At 41.0% G+C, this 26427-nt stretch overlaps 1 protein-coding gene across 1 annotated transcript; it reads right to left on the reverse strand.

Moving 5' to 3' along the window:
• Nucleotides 1-859: 859 nt before the first annotated feature.
• Nucleotides 860-25498, reverse strand: LOC134196390 (fibrocystin-L-like). Its single transcript, XM_062665504.1, has 52 exons — nt 25176-25498; nt 22092-22724; nt 21796-22026; nt 21601-21736; nt 21412-21546; nt 21203-21347; nt 20903-21128; nt 20653-20834; nt 20530-20597; nt 20271-20465; nt 19653-20124; nt 19298-19486; nt 18385-19224; nt 18138-18316; nt 17918-18082; nt 17715-17838; nt 17517-17649; nt 15763-17450; nt 15597-15709; nt 15343-15529; nt 15084-15277; nt 14220-14505; nt 13766-14053; nt 10283-12346; nt 10033-10223; nt 9756-9896; nt 9482-9695; nt 9253-9422; nt 9049-9193; nt 8798-8989; nt 8487-8738; nt 8232-8423; nt 7854-8167; nt 7436-7784; nt 7215-7376; nt 6233-7147; nt 5764-6181; nt 5477-5703; nt 5187-5416; nt 4916-5118; nt 4638-4852; nt 4434-4580; nt 3917-4288; nt 3505-3567; nt 3293-3436; nt 2965-3231; nt 2760-2887; nt 2234-2693; nt 1918-2181; nt 1587-1690; nt 1197-1523; nt 860-1137 (listed from the first exon to the last, which is right to left on the reverse strand). Exons 1-52 carry the CDS (start codon nt 25237-25239, stop codon nt 1065-1067), a joined length of 15816 nt encoding a protein of 5271 aa, XP_062521488.1. The 5' UTR covers nt 25240-25498; the 3' UTR covers nt 860-1064.
• Between the last annotated feature and the right edge of the window lie 929 nt (nt 25499-26427).

A 26427-nucleotide genomic window follows, 5' to 3' on the forward strand; every position in this document is an offset into this window, starting at 1 on the left:
GGATGGTCTATTATATCTAATTCTTTGCACCGCGGCAGGCGCACATGCAGTTTTTTCTCGGGCTACACAGACCTCTAGTAGATTGCTCTAACTCTAGACAAGAAAAAAGCAGTAAAATTAATCTCTAGCTAACCATTCAAACTAAATAATGACACACACATGCGCGCGCGCGCACACACACACACACCACAATTTGACATACGGGACGTTGCACCCGCTGCCAAATCATTTTAGCTGACGTGCAGCATGGAAATATGAAGGCACCAGCTTACAGTTGTCCTCTTTTGTAAGATAATTATTATGTTAGAGTTGTAATTAACGCTATTGAAATTTATCTGCAGATCGGAAGTGCCGGGGCTCTAATCCAGAATTTTGAGAAGAGTGAACTACTAACTAACTCCTAGTGTACACTTACTGAGTGTTCGGACCAACATGTACAGGTAACTCCTGTTGTTTTCTGGGTAGACTACTTCCTTTCATATTTTTCTTTGTTATTAACTAATTAATAATTATATCAAGCATCATATGTGCTCTTTTAGTACATCTCAACTTTTTGATGAGAATTAAAAGATATTTGACTTTTCTTTAATATGTGTGTTCAAACAAGTAGTATACATGGTAATCATCATGCATGGTGCATATGGATGCATGATCCAAACCAGGTGCTACTCTTGATTTCAAGCAAATTTAAAGTAACTGGAGTTACTACTAAGACTCTATAAAGTTGAATCCTCACCTATCTAGACAGGGATCAACATTCAACCACAGACTAGGCTTGTGAAGTTTCAATAATTAATTAAATTTGCTTGCCCATTTGATCTAGGACGATAATGAACCATGTATGAGTTGCAAAGTTCAATGAAGTTCAGCATCATAGTTTACTGCATTCCTACATACATGCTACAAACAACACACAGACACCACTATCAATAGATATGCTAGTCCAATGGTAAGAATAACATCAATAATCATTCAGATGCATAATTCACACAATAAAGTTCTCTACTACACTATTAACTCCCAATGATGCTATAGTGCTCCAGCACAGCAATATCTTTCTTTGATCAATACTTCCAGTGAGTTTTACCTGTATCATCTCCAGAGCCTGGATGCATAACTACAACTGAATTTTGCTTCCTATAACAAGGCAACATCATTACATCAAACAGAATGTGCCCCGCTGCAAGTAAACTTACGATTGTTTTGTACTGCCAGGAAGTACCACAATCTCTGTTGCTCCAGCATCATTTGTGTATGATATCTGTCCTTCATTCTGTGTACCAAATTTTGGATTTAAGAGAGATGGCGTAGGTGAGACAACTACTTGACGAGTATGTTCAAGTGAGGTTCGAGTAGGATTTCGAAGAGAGCTTGTCGATGTTTTGTTGGAATAAGTTGGACTTACACTACGAGAGTGTTGAGATTCAGGCAATAAGCCTGTAGTGCTACCAACAGGTGTTAGACCTCGATCACGATCAGTAATGGAATCAACCGGTGTTGCCCAACGAGGTTCTTCAAGGCTACTATAATAGGAATTCATATGATATGTTTTAATCCTCAAATTTGGAATGTTAAATGTCATATACCTTGGTTTAGTTTTAGTTATGAGTTCTTCATTCCTATCGTAAAATGTCACCATTTCCAAATGTTGATTATACGGTTCTACATATAGGTTTTCTCTCTCGTCAGCCTACAATACAATTCTTCTTCAACTAGCTTCAGCAAAGATATTATACAATTCGCACTAGTGATTGCACTATACTCTATACATATTAAATCATTATAGTTATTATTATTATATTGTGCAGTCTAGTGTCATGTAAGTGCTCACCAACCTGGTGAAAGCCTATAATTTACATATTTTCATGTATTCGTATTGCCACAAGTAAATAGCTTATCAGATGTCAGGTTACTTACCTGTGCAACAGCTACAAGTTGACGCCTCTTTGGAGCCTGTGCCCATCGATCAGCAGTGCCTATCCTCATTGTAGCACTTCGGAAAACCTTCAGCCATAACAGCAGAAGTAACAGTAGAAATAGAACGGCACCTGTCGCCGCAACTGCAATAATCCACCATGCCAAGCCACTAGATTTATCATCGTTATCATCATCATCATCACTGTCACTTTTCACTTGAAAGGAAGTCCTTATAGCAGTCAATTGTTCTGATTCATAAGTCATCTGTCAAACATGAAAATAAGCACAGCACTTGCTTCTTCATTTGTTAACTTACTGTAAACAAGCCTGTTTCTACAAGACTTTGCAAGTAGTCCACAGTAGCAGCAAGACTTGGTGTACCAGGTGGATCTGATTTGGCTCTTTCCAAGATTGTCATAACACAAACGATGCTCCCAGCAAATACATCCATGTCCGCTATTCGTGAAATATCAATGTTTAAAGTCTCTCCAAGTCTATTCTTCAGTTCTTGTAAGAAACCGTCTTTGCCATTAGCACCTGACAACACAATATTCTCATAGTTGCCCTGAATTGCAAACTGCACTTTCTTGTGTTCTGTTGTTGCAGCAGTGGGGGAAACAACAGAGAAAGGGTTAGCAGTACGGACAGAATAATTGGCCGGTGAGATAAAAAATTGGAGAAAGAGGTTGTCTGCAGCTTGATTCACACGGAGATGAGTGAAGTGTGCATATCCACCATGTCTAAAATGTACTGTTGTTTCACCTTCCAATATGGTCCTGCAACAACAGTGATGCTTGTTTATCATTTGCAGTACATTTAGAAACCACCCACACTATTCGCACCTGTTGTCTTGCAAACCGTCATAGATCAAAGATACTGTGCATTGCCACGTTTGAGTCAACCCCAAATTCTCCACTGGCTTCCTGTTCGCATCTTCTACCACAACTGAGACAAATACAAGATGGCCACTCTATACAACAATATCAGCGTTAACATACAGATCCCATTTAAATGATGCCTTTAGGATTTAAATGACAACAGGCTCACCACTGGAAGTGGTTGTCTGGACACTGTAGCCCTGGCAGGTATCTGGAAGACCACATCAGTGTCATTATTCTCTATTGAGCTGTCAATTACAAGCGGAGGAGATGTGGGAGCATCTATAGCAGTGTAGATTTTTTCTCCTGTGCTAGATGTTAAGTTCTCAAAGCCTGGAGGAACGACAGGCTCAACTGGCTTGGGTGGAGGAGGCACAGCAGCTACTGACATTCCGGTAACAGATGCATTGTCAAGTTTCAATTGCCCAGTTTGTACCTACCACATCAAATGTGCACATGGACTCGATTCAGTTACATGACATTCACAATGAGTATACCTGTTCCACCAGCATGTTTGCAAGTCCATTCAAGTAATTTGTTTTTTCAACGGCTTCAGCATAAGCTTTTTGGTTGTCCGAAAACTGCTGTGAATCTGCTAGATATTGATTTGCTAACTCCTCATTGTTAGGAACGTCGTCACCCTGCAATTAAAACATTTAATAACAAAATCAATGTATCTGGTCCACTCTTTAGTTGCTGCTAGACATACATCAGCAGTGATATTTAAAGCTGCAGCAGGAGGTGGAGCATCAGTAACAAGAGTTTCATTTTCCTACACACAAGAAACACAGTCAAAACACGTCAAAACACAGGGACACAGTTACAGCAACTAGTAACGATGGCAACGCCAGACTCATCTTTGAGGGGCCTGTTCAACAATCGAGAGAAATGGTCTGCACTACTTTCAACTTTAAGCTGTATGACAGCGTTCATGAAACTTCTAACCTAATCAAGGCTTGAAACTTCAAAACTTACCTAAGTACAGGATATCCTTGAGTTTAACGAAACACACCCATGAAGTTTGGGAACTAGGACCCCAGCCCCCTGTGAAGTTGCCACTGCTTCTAATAGTTGAAACATCATGCACAACTATATCTTTATACTAAGGCAGGTGTCCTCACCGTTCCATCATCATTAACAGGCAACGGTGACACTCCACCTTCCTCTTCAACTTGCTCCTCAACACTCTGTGTCTCTGGTTGACTGATATTCTTAGCTGGTGGATCACCTATCTCTATCACAAGTGCAAGAGACTGAGTTGGTGCTTCAGTTGCAGCTAGTAAACCACGCTTGCGTTTTCCAGCAGTAGACTGTGTGTCTTCAGCAATTACATCTACTATTGTAATCAAGCTCTCCGGAATTCTTAGGACAAATGCCAGATTGCGAACAATTGATACAGGATCAAAGAAATCGTCAATGCCCACAGCCAGATCAAACGAAACTTGTACAACAGGCGGTGTGGTCACTTCTATGGGCTTGCTACCTTTGACAACCTATGAAAGCAAGATTAACACCACATGAAAAGCATTCATGCACTTTTGAGATAAGCACATGCAGATTCTACGATATGCAATCTTAGAATGCATAACAGATAATGTTTGTTGTTCAACCTGGGACACCCACATATGTGTATCTTACCAAATGAAGTATTTGTGATCGTCTACTGAAGTAATTGGCACCACTATGGCTACTGCTCAATTCAGGAATATACTGATCACCACTCTGTTTCTTCACTCCACCGCCCTTTTGAAGCTCAGAATTTGATGGTTCTAAGTATACTCCATCCTGACACCAAAACAATAGATTATCGAACATCCAACTACAACAATGTTGTTATCCCACCTTGTACACATCTTTTCTCTGAGGATTTTTGTACCAAATAGAAATTCGAACTCCTTCACCAGGAGTATCACTTGGTCCACCATATGTGTTTAGCAAATGAAAGCGCAAATGGCCAGGATTAGAACCTGTGAACCACAGCTGATAGTCAGTTCCCACAGCAACAATGCTGAAAAAAGTTGATAAACGTTTCAAACAAGTATAGTAAGTGCACCAACCTGAAAAACAATACCAAATGTAAACAAACAAGAACTCATATATGTATCTTTAACGATATATACCATGGTCCATAGGTCCATTCATGAGATCTGTATACTTGCCAGATCCTGTATCACCTCCATGTAAAGCAATAGGTGATACTCGACGAACCTCTGAATCGGCATCCATGCTTTCGATGATCAACATCTGGTGATTAAGACCAGAGCATTTGTAAGCATTCCAACTGGACATCCACTCACAGCCAGGACTGTTTCCATCAAATGTTCTATCAAGTCAATTATATCAGCTGTCACAAAAGTCTGACTCAAAATTAGTATTGATATCAACTATTACCCATCACTTCCTCTTGCAATTCCACGATGTTCAACAATATCCTCAGCTTTCAACCTAGTAGTTGGATCATCAACAGAGTACCTCATTGCCTCAGGAAGGCGTGTTATGTCAAATCGAATCTCTGCTTGTGGGATGATAGAACCACGTGTTCCAGATGTTCCCACCAGCCGACCATCAATATCATTGATCAAAGAATGCTTTGGACCATCACAATCCATATCAACACAATCCTGGACAAAAAGCAAACTAGATCTATGCTTTTTGTCTTATTCACATAGCAACGACTTAACCTCTTGTACTATCCATGCTGGATTGGGTGGCCACAGATGGGCTACATTTGATGGTTCAACTTCAATGAGTCCACTGTCTCTAAAGTAATTTGGATGCATAGCATCTGGAGACAACTGGTTGTTGCCAATAACATAGCTGCTGTGTGTACATCGCTCATAGGTCTTAAAACGAGCAAATGTTACAGAAGACACATTCACTTGACCAGCAACAGCTGGATAGCTCTTCACTATAAGTCAAACATTGTAGCATAAATACAATAAAAACAAAGACTAATGCATATAATCACCTCTGTGCCAAGGGCCAGTTCCATCCATTTTGCTTTGTCTCTTGGCGAAACTTGCCATCATTATCCCAAGCTTAGGTGCCATAGCAGTAGCGCAAATACTAGGGCAATGACTCGGAGTTGATGAGAAACATGGTTCCATTTTAGTGGAGCCAACAACTAAAGAGTCTTCCACCTTTATCCATTTGTAACTGACCAGATGCTTTACTGGATCAGGACCAAAGAGGTTCAAGCACAACCCTGTGTGGCCAACAGCAACTGCAACTTGACGAACTGCCAAACTACTGGCAATTGATGAGAAAATTCCGTATTCCCACTGCCTAGCGGCCATAAATCCACCTACAGCAGAACATGATTGTCTTAAACCCATCACCACGAGCCCCATCATTCCAGACACAGCTGAGTTGCCCCAAAACTTAGCCTACAACAGCACACGATCAGATATAGAATTAAAATACAAAAGTGTTCTCACAGTATTGCTGTCTGGTGCTACATCATTGATACAGCTCTCTCCTGGGTAATAGAATCCTACTCGTTCAGAGCCTGCAGCAACATTGTCTTTTACAATATGATTGGAACCACTAATTTCAAAAGTAGCTGGAAAGTCCACAGCATGATTGTCTCCTGGTCGTGCAACTTGAATGCTTCTTGTCAGTACACCGAGATTACGCTCCACAATGCCACCAATAGAAATAAGCCTGAACATGGAGTCAACCGAGCGGTAGACAACATTGTCAGACAATTCGATGCCATTGCTAGCCAAAAGTCCAAATGCAGTATTGAATCCAGTGTGCACTGAACTTCGTCTGACAAATGATCCTGCTGCCTCATAACCACCGCTTTTAAATGCCACAACATATCGAGGATCCCTTGTACTGAAAAATCCACCTTGGCCACAATGTTTGAATTGAACACTATCTATAAACGCTTTCCCCACATATGTTGATCGGCCACGACGTACATAGCCCACCAACACTCGACAGCCAAACTCATGTACTGATATTGAGTCATAGATGTCCTCAGTTCCAATAATCTTTACATTATGTGAAAGAATTCCAACTGCTGGAGAAACTCGCACTCCTCCTTCTGCATGCCACCACCTAGATTGTTCATTGCCTGTGCCCATTTCATTTCCAGTTAAAAATGGGTCAACTTCATGATCATACAGCAAAGGCTCTTCAAATTCGACCTTATTCCCAGACACAGCAGAAATTGTCCTGATTTCTGCCTCAGATGGGATGTAGCCAGAGGGAGCTATCACAATCTCATCGCCACTACGCCAGTCCGTGCCCGTGGATGATTCCAAGCGCACATATTTCTGCCCAGTCAAAGCTGACTCGCTCAAATGGGTCCACATCAAGCGACGTTGACTACCAAATAGATGCAGCTACAACAATAGCACGCATGAACTTACTTTGCTAATTGAAGCTACGGTATTTCCAAGACAAGCTTACCTCTCCAAAGACACCAATAGCCTTCGAACCTACAATCATGCTACGAGATAAGACATAGTCGGGGGTCCTACGATTGCCTTTTAGATTAATTGTAGCTTGATGAGTGAAACGGCTACTCTCCAAACCAACCTCCAGTCTTGCACGTATTCCAATAATCACAATCTACTCAAATTTCTCAATATACAATAATAGATCAGTCAAATACATAGCAGACATCTTACCCATGTTGCATTCAAGACAACATCTTTTTTGTCTTCAAACTTCAACTTTCCTTGGATCTCCAACTTTTCAACATTCACCTCAGCCACATCTAGATACATCTTCCATGAACTTAGAATGGTTACATTAGATCCTGATAGTGGCACGCGTTCATTAGGCCAATCTAATGGATTACTCCATCGCCTCCAGTTTGTTTCGTAACCACTGTCATCAATGACTGGAACTGGGCAACCATCAACAGGGCAGGGTTCTTTTGAGAAAGAGTATATAAGATCAGACAATTCTGCACTCTTGCTTCTTGTGCTCAATATGTACTGAAGTTCAAGACTTCTGTTGTTAAAGTGCCATGACCTAGAACCATAGAATACAAGCAGCAATGTTAATCTATGCACATACACAGATGGCAGTGGTATGGCTCACGTGTGTGGATCTGTGAACATAAGTGGCCTTCCTATGTCTATTCTGTTGAATCCAACACGGAAGTGATCAGGAGCTGTATCATAAAGTGATGAAATGATTACTGATTCATTGACTGGCACATTGTAGAGACCAGCAGAGAATGCAGTATTATCAACATCATGTGTTGCAGGCAGTTCATAAGTCAAGTTGTGGACAAGATGACTAGGCAATGTTAGCATGTATCCATCCATATGTGTTAGTCGATAATGGCGCCAGGGAATTTGAGTATATCCATGCCTGTTAGAGATTACAACATCTCGACCTCTAAACGTAGCCTGTTAATTAATATGAAATATATCAAACATAATTGCATCACGCAAGTCAAACGAACACACAAACCAATGGCTGCACATTATTCCAAGCAAGACGGAGTATTTGCACCGAAGGTGTGCACACAGAACCAGGAACACTAGGGTTCAGACTGTACTCAGGCCGTTGGTCACAGTGATCATGCGGCAGGAGTCCATTGGAGGGTGTAACCCAACCTCCAGGAACACCAGCCAGTGTACCATCTAGATCCTTAAACAAAACCTAAAATGCAAAACGTAACTGACATTTTCAACCCACAAAAGATTGCTTGCTGCTCACTGGTACCTCATGTTCCCATCGAAAAGCTGTTTTGTGGAAACTTGAATTCCCAAGGTATTTGATCTTTTCAAACCAATACTGAAACCCTCCTTGACGAACTTTGCAATGTGAACAAGCTCGAAGGCAGCTGAGGGATGGATTGTCAAAACGAGAAAATGTCACGTTAGAAATGGTGAGACGTCGTTTATTGGGAGTCTTTATTCCTCCAGTCTGAGGTTTCCCTTGATTAGCGACAGTGTGAGATATGATCAAAGCCTCCTACAAATATAAAATGAGCAAATGAACAAATAGAAAACCATTATGAAATGCTGAGCTGCCTTTATCATTGGGCCTCCCCATGAACCATGAGCTTCCAATATCTCAATACCATTGTCTCTATTGTCAGCCACTTTAAATCCAATGAGCCTCACATGGCCAACAACAGACAGTTCAACACCATGAATACCATTTGCATATGTCAATAAGTTGTAAAAATTGGCTGGAACATCATCACCAGAGCAACCATGCTCCTAAACAAAAGGTGTTAACCACAACTATTAATTTCTAGTCAATTAACCAAGTGTGTTGCCTTAGGTATATATTTCTCCCAAATTCGAAAACCAAACTCAGCATTAGTGTGAGCAACATTGTCTCGGAATTCTCCCAAAGGTGTTTGATTAGGGCAAACACTTCTTGTAAATGATGGTCCAGATGGATTTGGATCCAAGTCATACCTATAGCACAACATGAAAGAGTACAGCACTTTTCCAAACAATGCAAATGGATGACACACCAGAAACCATAAGCTCTTGATCCAGCAGCTGCATTTCCAATAAATGTGTTGTTTGGATTAGTTATCCAGAACGTTGCAGGCAACTGATCTGTGTTGAGCAGACTCGATGAGCCTCGAGTCACAAGGCCAAGGTTTCTGATGTAATGATTTCCAGTCTCAATGCCATCCTCCTATAGCACATACCAACAGTCGTCAGCTAGGTGATCAATGAAGCTGCAAATTTACATACAATAAAAAACGTATGTCCCTTGATGTCATAAGCCACCACTCCTTCAAACAGCATTTCGTGAACTCCATGTGCAGTAATGGCTCTGTTGTGTGAGTGATGAATAGAACAGTGACGCACATATGATCCATTCATTTTGTCACTCAAATGGAAGTGAACAGCATAACGACCAAGACGGAAAGCTTGTCCTGCATGTCGAACTTCCACATTCTCCAGTCTGAAAAGAAGATTAATGAAAATACAGTCAAATACAGAACAAATTATCAAGCATAACAACCTAATTGGTGTTGGATCAGCTCCTGCACGATGGATCATAATTTGAGAGCCATATTGGTCAGCTCCTAATTCATCCAAGTGATCACCAATATACTGAGATCCTTGAACTATGACATTATGAGAAAGCAATCCAACTTCAGCCCTACAAAGAGAGTCATCTATGGTCACCGATATGAAATTCACAACTAATAGACAATTATGCATGTACAGTTGAAATCTCAAAGTAACTACTGTACCACATATAACATCTATTGAGAGCAAAAATAGCTATTTTGTACCTAATATCAATGAATTGCCCATCTTCAAGCACATCAGTTATTCCGTAGTGAGTGTAGTTGACAGGATTATGTAGAACAATCCTATAACCACCGTTGTCTATGGAACTGATGCTTGCTGTTTCTGTTTCATTTCCATCCTTGCTTGTGGAAGCAATGACAATAACATCATCTTCCTCCCAATCAACAGGTTCCTATAACAAGTTAATCAACTTTACTAGTTCTTGAAATTCAACTGGCAATCAAAACTCACCACAAGCTCCAGAATATGTTCTCTTTTGTGAACTGTCTGTGCCAGCCGAGTCCATGTGATTGCTCTTGGTCGGCCATGCATTTCTAGTGATCCTCGACGTAATCCCAAGACCTTGGCACCGTAGATAGGAATTTCAGGGTCCCTGATGTTACCATGCAATGTAATGACTGCACGATGCATAAATGGGTCTTGCTCTGTTCCAATTTGCAAAGTGCCTCCATTAATGAAGATATATTTAGCTTGCAAATGAATGTCTTGGTTGTCATCAAATATGAGATTTCCATGAAGTACAAGCAAACTGAGAACTCCCACGGGTGAAGTGTCAAGGAGAACTGTCTGACCAGCTTGAATGTGGACTGCTGCCCCTTCACCAGGAGGATCATTGCCTCCCCAAGTGTAAGGACTTGACCATCTGTCCACATATTCAAATTGTGCAGATGAGGGTAACGTAAAATTACCTTTAAATAGTTCTAACGCACTTCCCTTTCCAGGCACAATAACAGTGACACGTCCTTTCAGAGTTGTTTTATGAGGATTTGTACGACATGTGATTTGTGAGTCACTAGATGTTTGCACACTACATTCAACACCATTAATTGCAACATCAACCTGTTCTCCTTTGATAGTTGAATTGAATCCTGATCCTATAATAGTCAAAACAGTTCCTCCAGCTGTTCCACCTATTCGTGGAGACACACTTTCAATAGTTGCAGTTATACTGCTTGAATATGTAACATTGGATCCAAACAGATATCTTGCGGATCCAGAAGAACCACTGATAACAGCTTCAATGCCACAACTTTGATCAAAATCAGTCAAATCAGCTGCAGTAATGTTTTCATTGAATTCAACTGGTGGGACAATGCAAATAGTCTTGTTGTATGTTGACTGTTGGATATAGCATGTTTTACCACAAACACTGATGCTATAGGTGACACCATAATCAATACCATAATGGGACACCAACTTGCCATGCAAATTGCTAGAAACCAGTGACTGGCCAAACGAAACAGCCTCTTTTTGGGTGTCAACATATGATGAATTGCGACTAAATCTGAAATAAGACTCTTGCCCATCTACTGTGGCTGACAAAAAGCCTGTTCCGAGTATAATCATTTCAACTCCACCACCAAGACCAAAAGCAGAAGGAGAAACATAATCAACTTGTAATTGGTAAGCCACGTCAGCTGCAGATGCAGGGCTGGCTAAAGCATAGCCTTTGGCGGTGTCTCTAGCAACAACTATATAATGATCACCTCCCACTCGAGGGCCAACCATACAACTAATTGCTGTCACACTTACTGCCGTCACTTTACATTCCTGCCGAGTGTTTGGCAAAGAAGAAATTGATCGTTTTGATTGAATTCCAGATCCTTTCCTAACCACATAGATCTCTATCTTCTCATTATCCATAGAATAAAACTGACCAGATATTGTAATTTCATTGCCCGATACCAAAACAGAGTTGGACACGTTGAATATAAAGGGGGTTGAATTTGTGCTATATGTAAAGTTTGCAGAAGATTTTGCGTCAATTGAATCAATAGACACAAATATTGGAAGTATAGAATCATGTACTCCAACAGAGTTCTCAGCAGATGATGTCACACACTTAATATCATTGAACGAAGATTCCATCACATGACACTCCAAATCACCAATCATGACTGTAATGGCTGTATCCACAAATGAAAAGCCAGATCCAGTTATTGTGAGGTCAGTTCCACCAGCTATACTTCCTTGAGCTGGTGACACTATTTCAATTGTTGAATCAACCATGAAAATCAGAGGATTTGACAATTTGAACACATTTTTGTCTGATGTTCCAAAACCTGAATCATACACCAACACGCTGACAACTTTATTACCAGCTGGTTGATTAGCTGTGACAACACATGACACAGTATGGTTATCAGAAGAAGAAAGAAGTACAGCATCTTTACATAGGCTGAGACCAACACGTATTTCCAAAAAAGAAGACAAACTACCATTGTGCTCAAAGTCCTCCTTTACCAGCCGCTCTCCAACTATTGTCACTACAGTCCCAGGTACTCCATGATTTGGCTAAAGATGAAGATCGGTGTTAAAAAGATATACGGCTGCAAAAATTAAGCACCTAGAAGTTTCAGACATACACACAAACATAAACAGATGGACGTGTAGACACAACCAGGAATTTCAAAGTCACTACTATCTGTTTTATGTTTGTTGATCACTGAGAACACAGGTAACCAGTCTAGGTGATTATAATTTACAAAAAGACTAGTATTTCACTGACAGACACAGACTTGCAACAGAATGACAAACAGACAGTGAAAATGATACAAACACAAAATGTAGTTTAATGATTTGATTGCCCAGTACCGTATAAGATGAAACATTGGCAGGAGTTTGTTTTGTCGGTTTGCTAAAAGTTGACAGTAAAAGCATATTGGTGGATTTTATTTTGGCGATTGAACATCGTTGTTGGATACTTGATATACATGTATGATATTCCCCACCCACTAGCTGCTTCATGGAGGAGTTCGCGATTACAGAATCTAACCCACATGACTTCACCTACTTCATCGATAGCTGCACGGCCTCATTCTCATGTCTAATTAATAACCTTCCTGAGTAAGCACAACAGACGGCAAGCAGGGGTTATCATCTTGTAACCCCATCTGTGTGATGTACCGCCACATTGCCATGATGGTTGATCCATGTGGGTGATGACGTGAACATATCCAGGTGGCCAAATTGATGGCGGATTTTATACACTAATACCTCGGTTATCCGGCCCTCGAAGTTCCGGGCACCTCGATCTACTGGGCAGTCTCAGCGATCACGTGTGAAAACGTTTTTACATGAATGCGCATGAGCGATTTTGCATTCACGAAAATGGCAACCAGAAAGCGGAGGCGGTCTGTCCTTACACTTGAGAAAAAGGTAGAAATCATATGAGAAATCAAGAAAAGGAAGTCTCAACATTGTGTAGCTGAAATTTTTCAACTGCCGAAGTTAACTGTTTGAGACATTTGGAAAGATCAAGAAAAGATCAGTTGCCACGTGTTCGGTGCAAGAACCTGACTGTCGCCAAGCTGCGGTGTATTGTACGCGGATCACAGTTTCCTCTTTTGGATGACAAGCTATCGGTGTGGTAATTGACCCTCTGAGATATGGATATTTCCCAGTTACGGACAGTGCCCAGTTCCGAGGTGCCCGGATAACCGAGGTTTAGTGTATTGGCACTCGCTAAAAAATCTGCCAAAATAAATTCCTGCCACTATTTCGTCTTATACAGTATTAAAAATTGACTTGACAGATACATTGACTCGTCTTGAGCCTCTAAAACAGTTCTCAATTAGTTTTTGGTCTTAGTTGTACTACCAAATCATTTGCAAAGACAACCATTCAGACAAGGAAGTTGACAAACAAACAGGAGGTCACAAAATAGGCAGAGCAAACATGCATATGCACTCTAGTGATGAGCACAAAGCATACCTCAATGCTGAGGAGCACTGGGGTGTCATCTTCATGGTAGCCGTAAGAACAATATCCTATCACACAGCTGGCAGTAAGAGGCTTCTCCAGCAAAGGACCATCTGACTTTGCTTTTACAATGACAGTAACCTTCATCCCTGCTCCACAATGACCACCAACAGCACAAATGAAGTAGTAAGTACCCGGAGCAAGTCTGCTCACAGCAACTGTCCCAGTAACAGAAGATCGAGCCCATTCTTTGAGTGGAGGAGATGCTATGTCACACTGATCATATGCAGTCTTACTCACCTAGCAAGCAATAAGCATAGATAGTTAGCAGTATAAACAGAATTGATACAGGTGATGCATGGGCTGGAGAAAATTTTAATCATAGTTTCAGACACACTTTTCATATACAAAAGATGAAACAAGAAGTCAATAATTGTGATAACTAAAACTTAAAATGGTTACACACCTGGCTAAGAGAGTGGAATTCATCCCAGTCAAACACAACTGTGTCTCCAACTGTCACAACAATGTCTGAATATGATTGCAGTCTCCAGTGAACATGAACCGTTTGATGGAGGTCAGTTCCTGAATTATCTTCAGCTATTTCACCATCTCCTGTGACAGTTACAGCAATGTGCATGCCAGCACCACAATGTCCAGACACAGCACAGGCAAAGTAGTGCGTGCCAATAGTCAATGTTGGCAGAACAACACTCCCACTGGTAGCTGGTTGTGAGTATCGAGCTATAACACTAATTCAAGACAACTATTATTATTAACACTGAACTATTGATGTGCAGTGGTCCTTCCCATTTGCGACCACCCCAAAAGCCCGTCAAACTTGGTCGTAAAACGGAAGTGGTCTCTCCCAGAGGTGCATGTGACCACTCCAGAGGTGTACATGTGACATGCTTACTACTCACGTGACTTCTGCAAACTCCCTAAGTCAACATAGGCACACAGCAGCCTCCCTGTCAAACAGATATTCATCATGATCACCATCACCAAGGTCTATACCTCAGCACCGTCTTCCACATCTATCCTTCTGAGACATACCGACTGTGAACAGCTTCCAAGAGTAGTTTTAGACATGCACTTCCCGGACGTGTTCAACAATATCGAATATGTGCAGAGGTCTCATTGGTCACTAACAGAGGTGCACATGACACATTTTAGAGGTTACTGGTCGCATTACGAAGGTGGTCACTAGTAAGAGGTAGCTGCTACACAAATTTGGTCCGTTCACAGCTAATATGGTTGTAAATAGGAGGTGGTCGCAGATGAGAGGGGTTGCACATGAGGGAAACTACTGTATACTATGCTCGAATACCTTCCTTTCACTTCTGCCACAGATCCTACAGCGCACTCTTCTAGATCTTCTTTACTGGCTACTTCTACTACATCGTGGTAAACACTTGGACCATCAAACCACTGAAATCGAAGACCAGTGCCTTGTGAAATAGTAATAGCCTCGTAAATATGGCCAAGGCCCCAATCAATAACTCTTTCACTTCCAACGAAAATCTGTGATCCGATAACATACAGCTAGCCACCCATAGAAAGGAGAGATACACACTTGAAAATCAAACCTGAAGTTTGTGGCCTGTTTCACAGTCTCCATTGACATCACTGATGAAGTAATGCTTCCGACCAGATTCCAAGTCTACAACTGTTGCCTTACCATCTGACTGAGGCAGTCCCCAAATTATCCGCTTCTCTTGATTAGGACGACATGACTCAAACTCATTCTTGCCAACCTGAACCAGACTATGAAACCTGACCACAACCAAAAGCAAATTATTGATTAACCAGTATACACTGGTTTAGCATAGTTATTAAATACCCTGTCCAATAGAACTGTAACCGCTCAGATGGCTCAATATAAGCATCTGCTCCAACTGATGTCCAATTGACAACCTTGTCAGTATACTCTTTCACTGGTAGCGGATATTTGACCTAGTTAGGTCAGAATTACAGACAAAAGTAGCACAAACTAATGTGTAACATACATTAGGAACAGTGCCTATTCCTCTGTGGTCTTCCGTGTCATACTGTATTATCACTGGTTGCACATCAGTTGTTCCAAAATAATAATGCCTGGCAACTGCATCAGCGTTAAGAGGTTGCTTGTACAAAGCTACCTCATCTATTACACCAACAAAATGTTTCAAAGTTGTGTTATATGTTCGCATTCGTTGACCCCCAATCTGTAAATCACTGCCTGTATTATGAGAGAAACTTGTAGTTCTATTGTGAACAAGTTGTCCTTCCATGTACAACAGTTGTTGTCCATATTCTGGGTCAACATTCAAATCATTCAAAGTCCAGCTGAATACAATATGTGACCAAGAATTTCCAACTACTGAGCCAGTAACAACAGACCACACTCCAGCTGGTAAGCCAGTTTGTTCGGCCTCTTGCCACGAAACTGTCCTCATACCCTTACACTGTTCACATGAGTTGAGATTAGTGCCAACTCCAACAGAATTGCTTCCACTGGATGATTCTGCAGTATTATGTTCATCATAATAGCCACAATGTGAATCAGTCAGGTTTGCTTCTACATTGACTGCTAACCAGAATTCTACTTCCTCACATGGATTAATCCAAATCAAGTATCCCTCAGATAGTCTGCCGCTAACATAAGATCCCATTACAAATTGATATGCACTTTTTGCATTCTCAACTTTCAGCCACAGCTCTCCACTGAGATTAGATGGACTATTTAGTTTAGACAAATAAGGAACTGTCAACCACACTGTATCGAAACGAACGGCACTGTTTGTCCAGTTGTTACGACTGATGCCATGAACACCCATTTGAACCCAATCAACTGCATGCGCATCTGCAACTGAACCAAGTAGTCCCGAGTTATTAGCTATGAAGTATGCGTTGTTGACTCCTTTGTCATTCAGCTGCCAGTAAGCCAACGGTTCATCTTCCTTCACAACAGCGGAGTAGCCATCATCAAGGGTTTTTCTTGTAATGCAAGTCAGACTGCCACCTTTGCCAAATTCATCTGAATCTACCAGAGACTGCACGTCACAAACAGCAGTTCCAATTGTCACTCTGTTGCTCAAAGCTGATCGAGGATGGAAACCTACTCCTGGAATGCTCAACTTAGTTCCACCATGAACTGAACCAGAAGAATAATTGAAACTGAAAATAGCCTGATATGCTACAGTTGACATTTGCAAATAACCAAATGCCCATCCACGACCAGCAACATGAACAACTGCTCTGTATAATCCTGGTGGTAGCTTTGGCACAGCACACCTTATTTCTTCCTGCCTACCAATCTCAGAGTCATTAAAAGTGGTTGCATTTACTGAGACCTCTGGTGAAAGGCGGCTATCAGGAGAAGTTAAGCATGACTTTCCACCAATAGTTAGAGTATTGAGAGACTTAGCATATGGCTCCTTGGCAAATGCAGTACCTCGTACAATGAGCTCTTCTCCCAAATAGACAACAGGAGGATCAATTTCCGTAATTAAGGGTGTAACACACACTGAGAAAGCATAGTATGCAACATGTGAAACATTGTCTGGCATGTCAAGTACATCACAAGACGTAGAGATGGCACTAAATGATCCCTCCAAAAGATTGCGACCATGATCAGCAGAAATACCATTAACACTGACTTCAATGGGTACCACTTTTGTCTTCAAACCAGTTACAGTGACAGAACCTCTGAAACCTACAAACGCAAGGAAGAGTGTTAGGCCTCTATTCAGCGCTGATCAAGATGATAACTGGTAAATACCCAGCTCTCCGTGTCCCTCTGACACATAATGGTAAATTCCAGGTTGATCGAATGTATGGCGAAATCTGCCACTAGTACTTGCTGTTGAACGGAACCCAACACCATCATACTGTGTAGCATTTTGATCTGCAACCTGAAGTGCAGTATGTAAGAAACACATTTCAACACAAATTGAGATCTGCATGTTGTATTTTTAACCTGAACAACACTTCTTAGAGTTGTAAATGCACTTCCAGTCCACTCCCACTCTACAGTATCTCCAACTTGAATAGTGACATTTTCTGGTCTCCACTGATAACCAACACCGTATTCCGAATGATAGCTACAAAGACGAAACGTCATGACCAAATATTTATTGCCAAAATAGATCTAGCAATCAAAGCAAGACAGCTACAGTATACCCAAAGTTGTCAACATAATGAGTCTTTGTTGATGACTGAGTCACACATTGAATGGAGTTACTAGTTGCCGTCTCTACTTCACACTTTATATCACCAAGGAGAACACTTGCAGTGTCACTAAACCCAGCACCATACAACATAATTCTTTGACCACCCAGCAGAGATCTAAACAAACACAATACTGCTACATACATCATTTCTTAATAATCTTGTTGCAAACCCAGCAAAATATGACACATCTTCAACTATGAGTTCATATGTGAATGCAACTGATCCACTTGCTGTGCCACTTCCAGCAACAAGGACTACGACATCATAAGTACCAGGTTGCATGCTGCTGGTCACACAAGTCACACTGTCATTTGATGCAGAGGTAACTGAACAGACAGCTTCCCCAATCTACATATTAATAAGACAAGCAATTCAATTCGGATATGTTGCATTTCACATGCAAACGATTGATAAACCTTGACAGAGTTGCCTTGAGTATTTATTGAAAAACCACTACCACTTAGAGTCACAACAGTTCCACCACCAGCACTTCCCATATTTGGCTGAATCAGATACACATGAGGCGTACTTGCATTAGAATATGTGAACCCATCTTTTACAGTCACAGCTACAACATCACCATCAGAGTACACAAGAACAGTAACATTAACCACAGCAGAAACATCATTTGCTGGTATAAGGCATTGCAAAATGGAGAAGCCAGATGTAATGACATCACAAGGAGTAGATCCAAACAGTACAGTCTGATTTGTCATGTTTCCATTTTGATCGAAATCAACAAAACCATGCCCTATAAGCGTTGCAATTAAACCTCCCTTAAGACCGCCTTCAGTTGGACTCTCCAACACAAAGTTCAGCTCATACATAAAAAACAAAGAAGTGCTGGCTTTTCCAGATGAGAAAACTTGAAAATGTAAGAGATGCTTTCCAGCATGACTTTGTCCGACAATGCAGTGCACTTCCGTCTCATTGGCATATGTAACATTACACGCAACATCACCAAAACGAATGTCATACTCCTCAATCTTTAGGTCAAATCCTGACCCATATATGAGAACTGTATCTCCAGCTACTCCAGAAGTAGGACTTAATGATGACACAACAGGTTTAGCATCATGGGAATAAATAAACTGACAGCTAGTGTCTTGTGAGTATCGAGTAGCATGAAATTTCTCACCAGAACCTTGACAGCTTGCTCGAATACCATTCACAGTTACATGCACATGAGGCGTCCTTTCAACAGTCTGCAGCATATATCCTGGTATTGGATCAAACAAGATACCCCCATTCTCAATCTAGAAATTGTCAAAAAAATTGCCCATGACCTATTCTGATAGTAAAAAGTGCAGTACACCATTTGTCACTAACCTCAGTAGTGCTTATTGTCACATCATGACCTTGAAGCTGATCACTGACGTGGACCAACGGCACATCATTGGCAACATCAGTGAGAGTAAATTGCCACTTATGGCCTGTACACCCTCTTTCTGAATCATGCGCTGACACAGACACAGCTACCTCACCTAGACCAGGGATTGACTCCAAGGCAGTCTTAAACTATAAGAACAATAATTGATAATATTGAGATTATGTTAGGACATAATTAATTACAACCCTATTTATGAGACGTGCCTGTGTGTATGTGTTTAGTTTTCTGTCTATTTATTTATCAGCACGCCTACCAGTCAGTTTAGTGTGCATGAACATGTGATCCTGTCTGTACCTCATCGACAGTGGCATCATGAGTAATGTTTGGTGTCCAACTGCCAAATACAGCAAGTCGAAAAGTTCCCTCAATAGCATCACTAGCAGATTGCATTACACTTGTCGAAACATTAACGCCTTTTGAAGCTGCTTCAGAAGACACGTTGACAGCAATGACACTGAACTCATCAAAGCATGTTGTTGCCTGGTACTGCAAATCAAATTCAACGGATCGCACATTTTCTGAGATATTTCGCCTTATACTGGACACTGTCACACTGTGTAACACTAATCCATTTGGCCTCGCTGGCTTTTCAGTTTGAACAAGGTGTCTCACTTCGGAAGCAACTGAAAACTCATCAATGTAGAATGGCCCAGTTCGGTAGTCAGGTTCTGGTGATGCAAAACCAATCCCCACAACAAAGTACTGTTGTCCTTCCCCCAGTTCAGTTGCAAGCGCAATTCCGAGATCGAAGCACGAGTAGTGCCAACTGCAAAGAAATTAAGACAAATGTATACATGTAATCAAGTCATGGACAAGTCAACTGTCTATTAGTAATAATCATTGCACGGTACTTGTTACACAGTTTCAATGTCAAATGTCAGTATCTATTGAGACATGTCTTGGCTGACTTACTGATTGTCATCTTTCACAGGTTCACCATTCTCATCCTGCCAGTTAGGCAAACGTGTACCCTTTGGAACAGTATCAATTTCAGTCAAAGGAATGGAATACCAACCCCTACCGTCAACATTCACAACAAGCACTGAATGTGTTCCAGTAGGAATTCGATAAGCCATACAAATATAGGGGTAGTCAACAGTAGAGTATCTAAACAAATGCAATAGTGGTGCTACCAACTGCTGCATAAAAATCAACTACAGTATCTGCTAACCCAGTCTCTTCCTGACGAGTTTCGAGTCCTATGTCCCTATCAAAATTCAGTGAATATCCTGACACAACCTGAACAAAATGTCTTCACTACAATTCACAAAATTCTGGTCCCTTAAATAATCACTTGTAGAGATTGGCGTCCGCAATATGCATCATCAAAAGTGATTGTAGCCTTTGGTCTCGAGTCTAATTGACTCCAAACATCACTGCCTTCTTCGTCAAATGTATCAATATCATACAAATCAATGAATTTGTTGCTGTTGTCTATGCATTTGCCTCCAAAAAGACCGAGAACAGCATCTTGCACTACACACATTACAAATCAGTGATTCGGTTTAAGAACGCGCTCAATTATTCAACAGATGACATCAAACCTTCCTCATCAGTTGCTTCAACACTAAGCGAAGAGCTACTCCGACTACCCCATTCCAAGTGAAATGCTGAAGTTAGATGGGCGGCAGATGATGGATAATTCACTACTATTGAGTGAATCTCAGGATCAGATAAAGCAGTTATGCGGACTTCCTGACGTTCAGCAACAGCAGACTTTGTCTCAAGACTAGTATATAGATAATGAGGGTTGTGAACTAAAACAGCAGCCTGCAAGATGAACCAGCAAGTGATACTCACAAAGCAGCTATTGATAGTTAAACATGTGATATGGCAGTATGTACCATCGCAAAATCAGCACCACCATGCTCCTTTGCCAAAGCTTTCAGGTAACACTTTTGTCCCTTCCTCAAGTAAACTGGTTTTGAAATTTGACTGGCGACTAACTTGTAATAACTCACCCAGCTGTGTCTATTAATTGAAGCAATTCTGAAAAGATCCAATAATTTAATATTTAGCTAACGGAAAAACACATTAAAACACTGTAACTCACTTCCAAATTTCAGAAGTATTTGTAGAATTAGACATCCACAATTCACCAGCATCATCACTTGCAAAGTAGAACGTATGCCAGCTGTCATAATGAGAGGTGAAAAATGCTTCCAACTCCAGGCCATATCTCGATCCACTACACAAACAGAACAATGAATGTTTTCTGTAGTTTAGAGAAACACATGCATACTAGTGATATGGACTCGAGAATTGATCAACGTTGTGATAAACATCAGGATAGTTTGGATATTTTAGTGAATTTTGCAAATCAGAAACATATGTACCACTGATACCATTCCACACTGTCATCGTAGCACCACGAACTCCTGTAAGCAAACATTGTAACATTCAGTTTCACTTTAGACAAGAACACTCATATTCTGACCTTCAAAGTAAGGAATCGATGTTCGATTAGCCTTAAAGATAGCTTGAGAGTTTGATGGTGGACGACCAGTCAAGCAAGTCAATAAATTGTTTGAAATTGATTTAACATTGCAAGGTATGCCATCTACATCGACAGACACTCTGTTTATCTGATTACCAAAGCCAGACCCTCTGATTCGAAGCAAAGTGCCACCATCACTTGAACCGATAGAAGGATAAACACTTGTTATATCTAAGTCACAATACATACACTACCCATATCATTATTGATGCAGCAAAAGAATAAAAATATTTCACCTGGATGAAGCTCAAACATGTACAAGTGCCCATCTGGTCCTGGTTGCAACGACTTTGAATGATTCCAAGACCATCCATACGCTGGTGCGTGAACTGTTGCATTATAGAACCCTGGTGTCACTAAAGATGGTAAGCAGTATATCTCATACCTGTGCCACCCATTCGTTCTATAAAGCTCTGAGCTGTCAGGTTTGTACAACTCACATACTGCATGGCCTACCATCACTCTTTGAACATTATGGATATTACTTGTAACAAACCATCCTTTCATCACAAGTACAGTTCCTGGTATCGATGATCTAGGAGCTACACTTTCCATCCTTGGAGTAGACCACCAGTAGTATCGATGTTGACGCGACCACCGACTGGTCTCTGTTACAGATAGCCGTCCAACAACAATGTCAGTCTGCAAATACGATGAACTTTGTTCTTCCCTTGCTTTAGGCCATGGCCTAGTCCAGCAAACTAAACGCTTCTCATTGGCACTATTAAACCAATCCACGTCACAAGGAATTCCACCAAAAAACACATGATTGGCTCCTTCATATTGATCCGGACTAAAGCCACTACCATCAATTGTAACTCTGGCTCCTCCTGCTAAGCTTCCTGATCTTGGAGAAATGTTATGGATATCTAGATATAAGAGATATCTAATCAAACATAATTATAAGTTGTTATTAATACACTCATACAAATAAGCTATTACGGAATCCATATTTGGTTGCTTACTGTTATAACCATTATAATTAAGCAAGTAATGATTCTGTTGAAGCCAATAGCTATATACCAGTCCTTGTATTCAACCTTTTAGTAGACCTAGTCACAGTTTTACATGAATCAATGGTGTTTACATAAAATGTGTGAATAAACAATAAGCATCAGCAACTAAACTAAAATTTTAATCATATTTTATTCAGAGCCTTAATTCCCCAGGATGTTGCAACACTGTGGCAACATATAGTCCGAATCAGTTGTGAGCAGGACTCTGTATTCATGAAATTTTTGATCATATAATTATTATATTCTAATCTGCACGGTCATACCATCTAATTTTGACGATAGCATTGATAACTGTATACACTAGTGATTTTAATCTGTTGCCCATACATTTAGCTAAGGCATGTATTCTTCAGTTTGTACAAGTGTATACAATTAAGCAGCTTGGTCAAAGTTGCAGTTGCATGAATAGTGGAGGGGCTTGGATTGAGATCTTCATGCAGCTTTCAGTGTCCTACGCGCGTCCTAGCTAAATGATATGGGACCACTTACATTACAGTGTAGAAATACTCTTGTTCATTAAAACACTTATATTGCAACACAATGTGATGACTGGTGGGCTCCCATATGCTGCAAATAAGACTTCTTATTCATTAATAACTGGGGGGGGAGAGTTTCCGTGACAGCTGTAGCTAGATTCCTGTACAGCAGAAAACACAATATTATGTGACTGCAAGGTGTTCTTTGCTCTTGATGAAGTCTAGCAATGATTGTTATAATAAAATTACAGTATCAAAATAAATCTGAACAAAACGATATGGCCATCCACAGCAATATCAAAATTGTTCATGGTTGTCCTCAGCTTGACCATACCACAGCTTTCAGTAGAAGTGTACACGTTTCCTAGGTCACATTGCATCACGCTATTTAATCCAGCTGCCTCCTGTTGTTTGCGTTGACTTTTTGGAAAGAAACCTGTTATAATGTTTTGCATACTGTAACTGAAGTATTTAGCCCAAACCACTGCTCTCAGCAGCTCTATGGTTTCCAATGCAGGCGTGTAAACAAAGGTCCAGACTTGCATAGTTACAGGTCAGTCGCTTCATCTGACAAACAGACGCGCTGTCATGGACAATGCACGTTCCCCTTCACGAATTCACATGGAGCGCCAAATTTCTGTTGACCACACTAATGATTGTAGCTGCAACAACATCACTCATTCACTCACACCGAAATTCAAGCTGTCAGACTGCAGCACCGCGTGACGCCTGAATCTTACCAGCACCTTCCCTCTCTAGACGCCTGGTTGTTGGTGGGAAAACATGCACTAGGTGTTGTTTCTAGGTACTAAATCCTTATCTAGAGCAAAGGACTAAACAGCTACCAAACAATGACATAGAGCCTATCGGTATTGGTCGGAATAGCTTCATTTGAATCTGCGATAACCGAGTATAAATACGGGGTGCTTTCACACTGACTATAGGTTAATTAATACCAAGGCCTCAGGTAACAAGAAAAGCAACAACTATCTCAAATTGAATTCTCTGACGGTATTTCTCTACGTCATCAAAAGAGAGGAAACGACCAACGCGTGTACACTGTTTGTATGAGAGCGTGGTCACACGGACAGGCTTTTAGGCTAACAGGTAGGCCAACAAACGCGCGTTCACATCGCTTAGGATGATCTATTAAGTCACGAGGACACGTGAGTGTAATTAGCTTCGACAGCTATCAGCAGCGTTTAATTAAAACATACAACACTCATTAGTCGCATGTTCTTGTACCTCACGTGCCACCGTCACGTGCAACCAATAAAGCGGTTGTAAATTGGGCTACAACAGCGCTATAGAATCGCGTTTCAAGGCCAGACAGTAGAATCGACATCTGACACAAGACATTAATGGTCCGAATCAAAACGAAGCAGCTAGAGCCTGTGCAGCAAATTGAAAGATAATAACGAGCTTGAACAGCCGCTGCGAGAAGACTTTCCCGAGAAAGTATATGGGAGCTAAACATTCGACCTGCGATTCATAACCATCGACTTCCACTAGAGGCCGCTTCGTTCCTAATTAATAATTAATGTCGTAGTTATGGCCCATGGAATGCAGGAGCGATGAAAGTGGCACCGGTAGGCGCTAACCACAACAGCCGTGGCTCACAAGAGCGCTATGGCTAGCTATACTTACACACAGAACCTGAGCCTGCACTAATGTCCTAGTTCACACACAATTACATCTACTTGCAGCTGCTGCGCGTACGCAGTCTACCTAGACTCTATCTATAGTATGGGTGTCTTGTCCTACCATATACGTACGTGAAAACTTTGTACAGTATAGTTTTACAATCACATTACTACTGGTGTCTTACAAACACTTGACGAGCAGTGACATGTCAGCAAAATCACAACACCAGTCCAGAGGACAGACACCATCGTTTGCTTGTCGGTCCTGCGCTGTAGCTCCTCGAAGTTCACGCCAAGTTCTCGTCTTTGTACTGAAACTAGAACTCGCTGGCTTCCAAATTAGAAACGCTGCACAGTGTCAGCTCACAGACCTCACTGAGTATGTTTACAGATACCGAACAAGCAAATCTATAGAAACCGCGGAAACCAGAGAAGTCCGATAGACCACGCCTGTGCGGTGTAGTACTGATGAAATTGCGTACATGTCATCATTATTGAAACACATCGATGAACGCCCACTACAGTAAGTAACGAAACGTGTATGCCTAATGGCAGACGTCACTATACATCAAGCTGATTGCTGTTAGCGGGGCGAGGACAAAAGTAAACACAAGTGTCAATGACTAGTGCACGTGAGAGGTACTTCTATGCATACTGAATGCTTTGTATACTTGTTGCCATGTCAACAGGTACCAAACACGTTTGTACTGCACCTTGAGAGTCATTCTGACGTTTGACCTCCTAGACAGCTCGGTAGGTCATTGAATTAGAGCAAACATCATGTTGCGTATACAATAAATATTTAGTAGCTCTACAGAGCCCATCTCAGATCTGTTGTGTACGTTCTCTACAAGATTGCTGCTCTCTAGATATGGATCACACTAGATATAGACTGTATATATCATACAGTCTTGGTCGATATACAGTCTTGGTCTACGCGCTCAACATTCTGTATTTGGTTAATTATACCGTGTGGCTTCTGTGAGTAGCTGCCATAGTTACCATCTGTAGAAATCTAGACGCTGCTATATCTAATTAGAGTTATACATGTATTCATTGATAGAGTGAGTCATACAAAATTGAAGTAGCATGCAGGCCTGAGCTGAGCATGCATGCGGTTTGGTAATACGTTTAAATACATTATGTGAAAAAACATGGTGGTGGTGACTCTGACCTGTGGTGACCTGATATAGCTTGATTCAACTGGAGACAAATGCATAGTCTCGATTTTGCATACACTTATACCAATAGTTTTGCAATCACCAAATCTCAGCTTCCTAGGTTGTAAACAGCTAGCAATTGCAAAGTTCGTGACGTATACGTATAGTCTACTAAGACAAACAATAAATAGAAGTACAGTAATTACTGCACTAATTAATAAATTAACTTAATTAACTGTAATCCATGGTGGAGTAGTGCAACGGTGTCAGTGGAACC

Source organism: Corticium candelabrum, chromosome 21 (genome assembly GCF_963422355.1).
Source record: "Corticium candelabrum chromosome 21, ooCorCand1.1, whole genome shotgun sequence".
NCBI lineage: Eukaryota > Metazoa > Porifera > Homoscleromorpha > Homosclerophorida > Plakinidae > Corticium > Corticium candelabrum.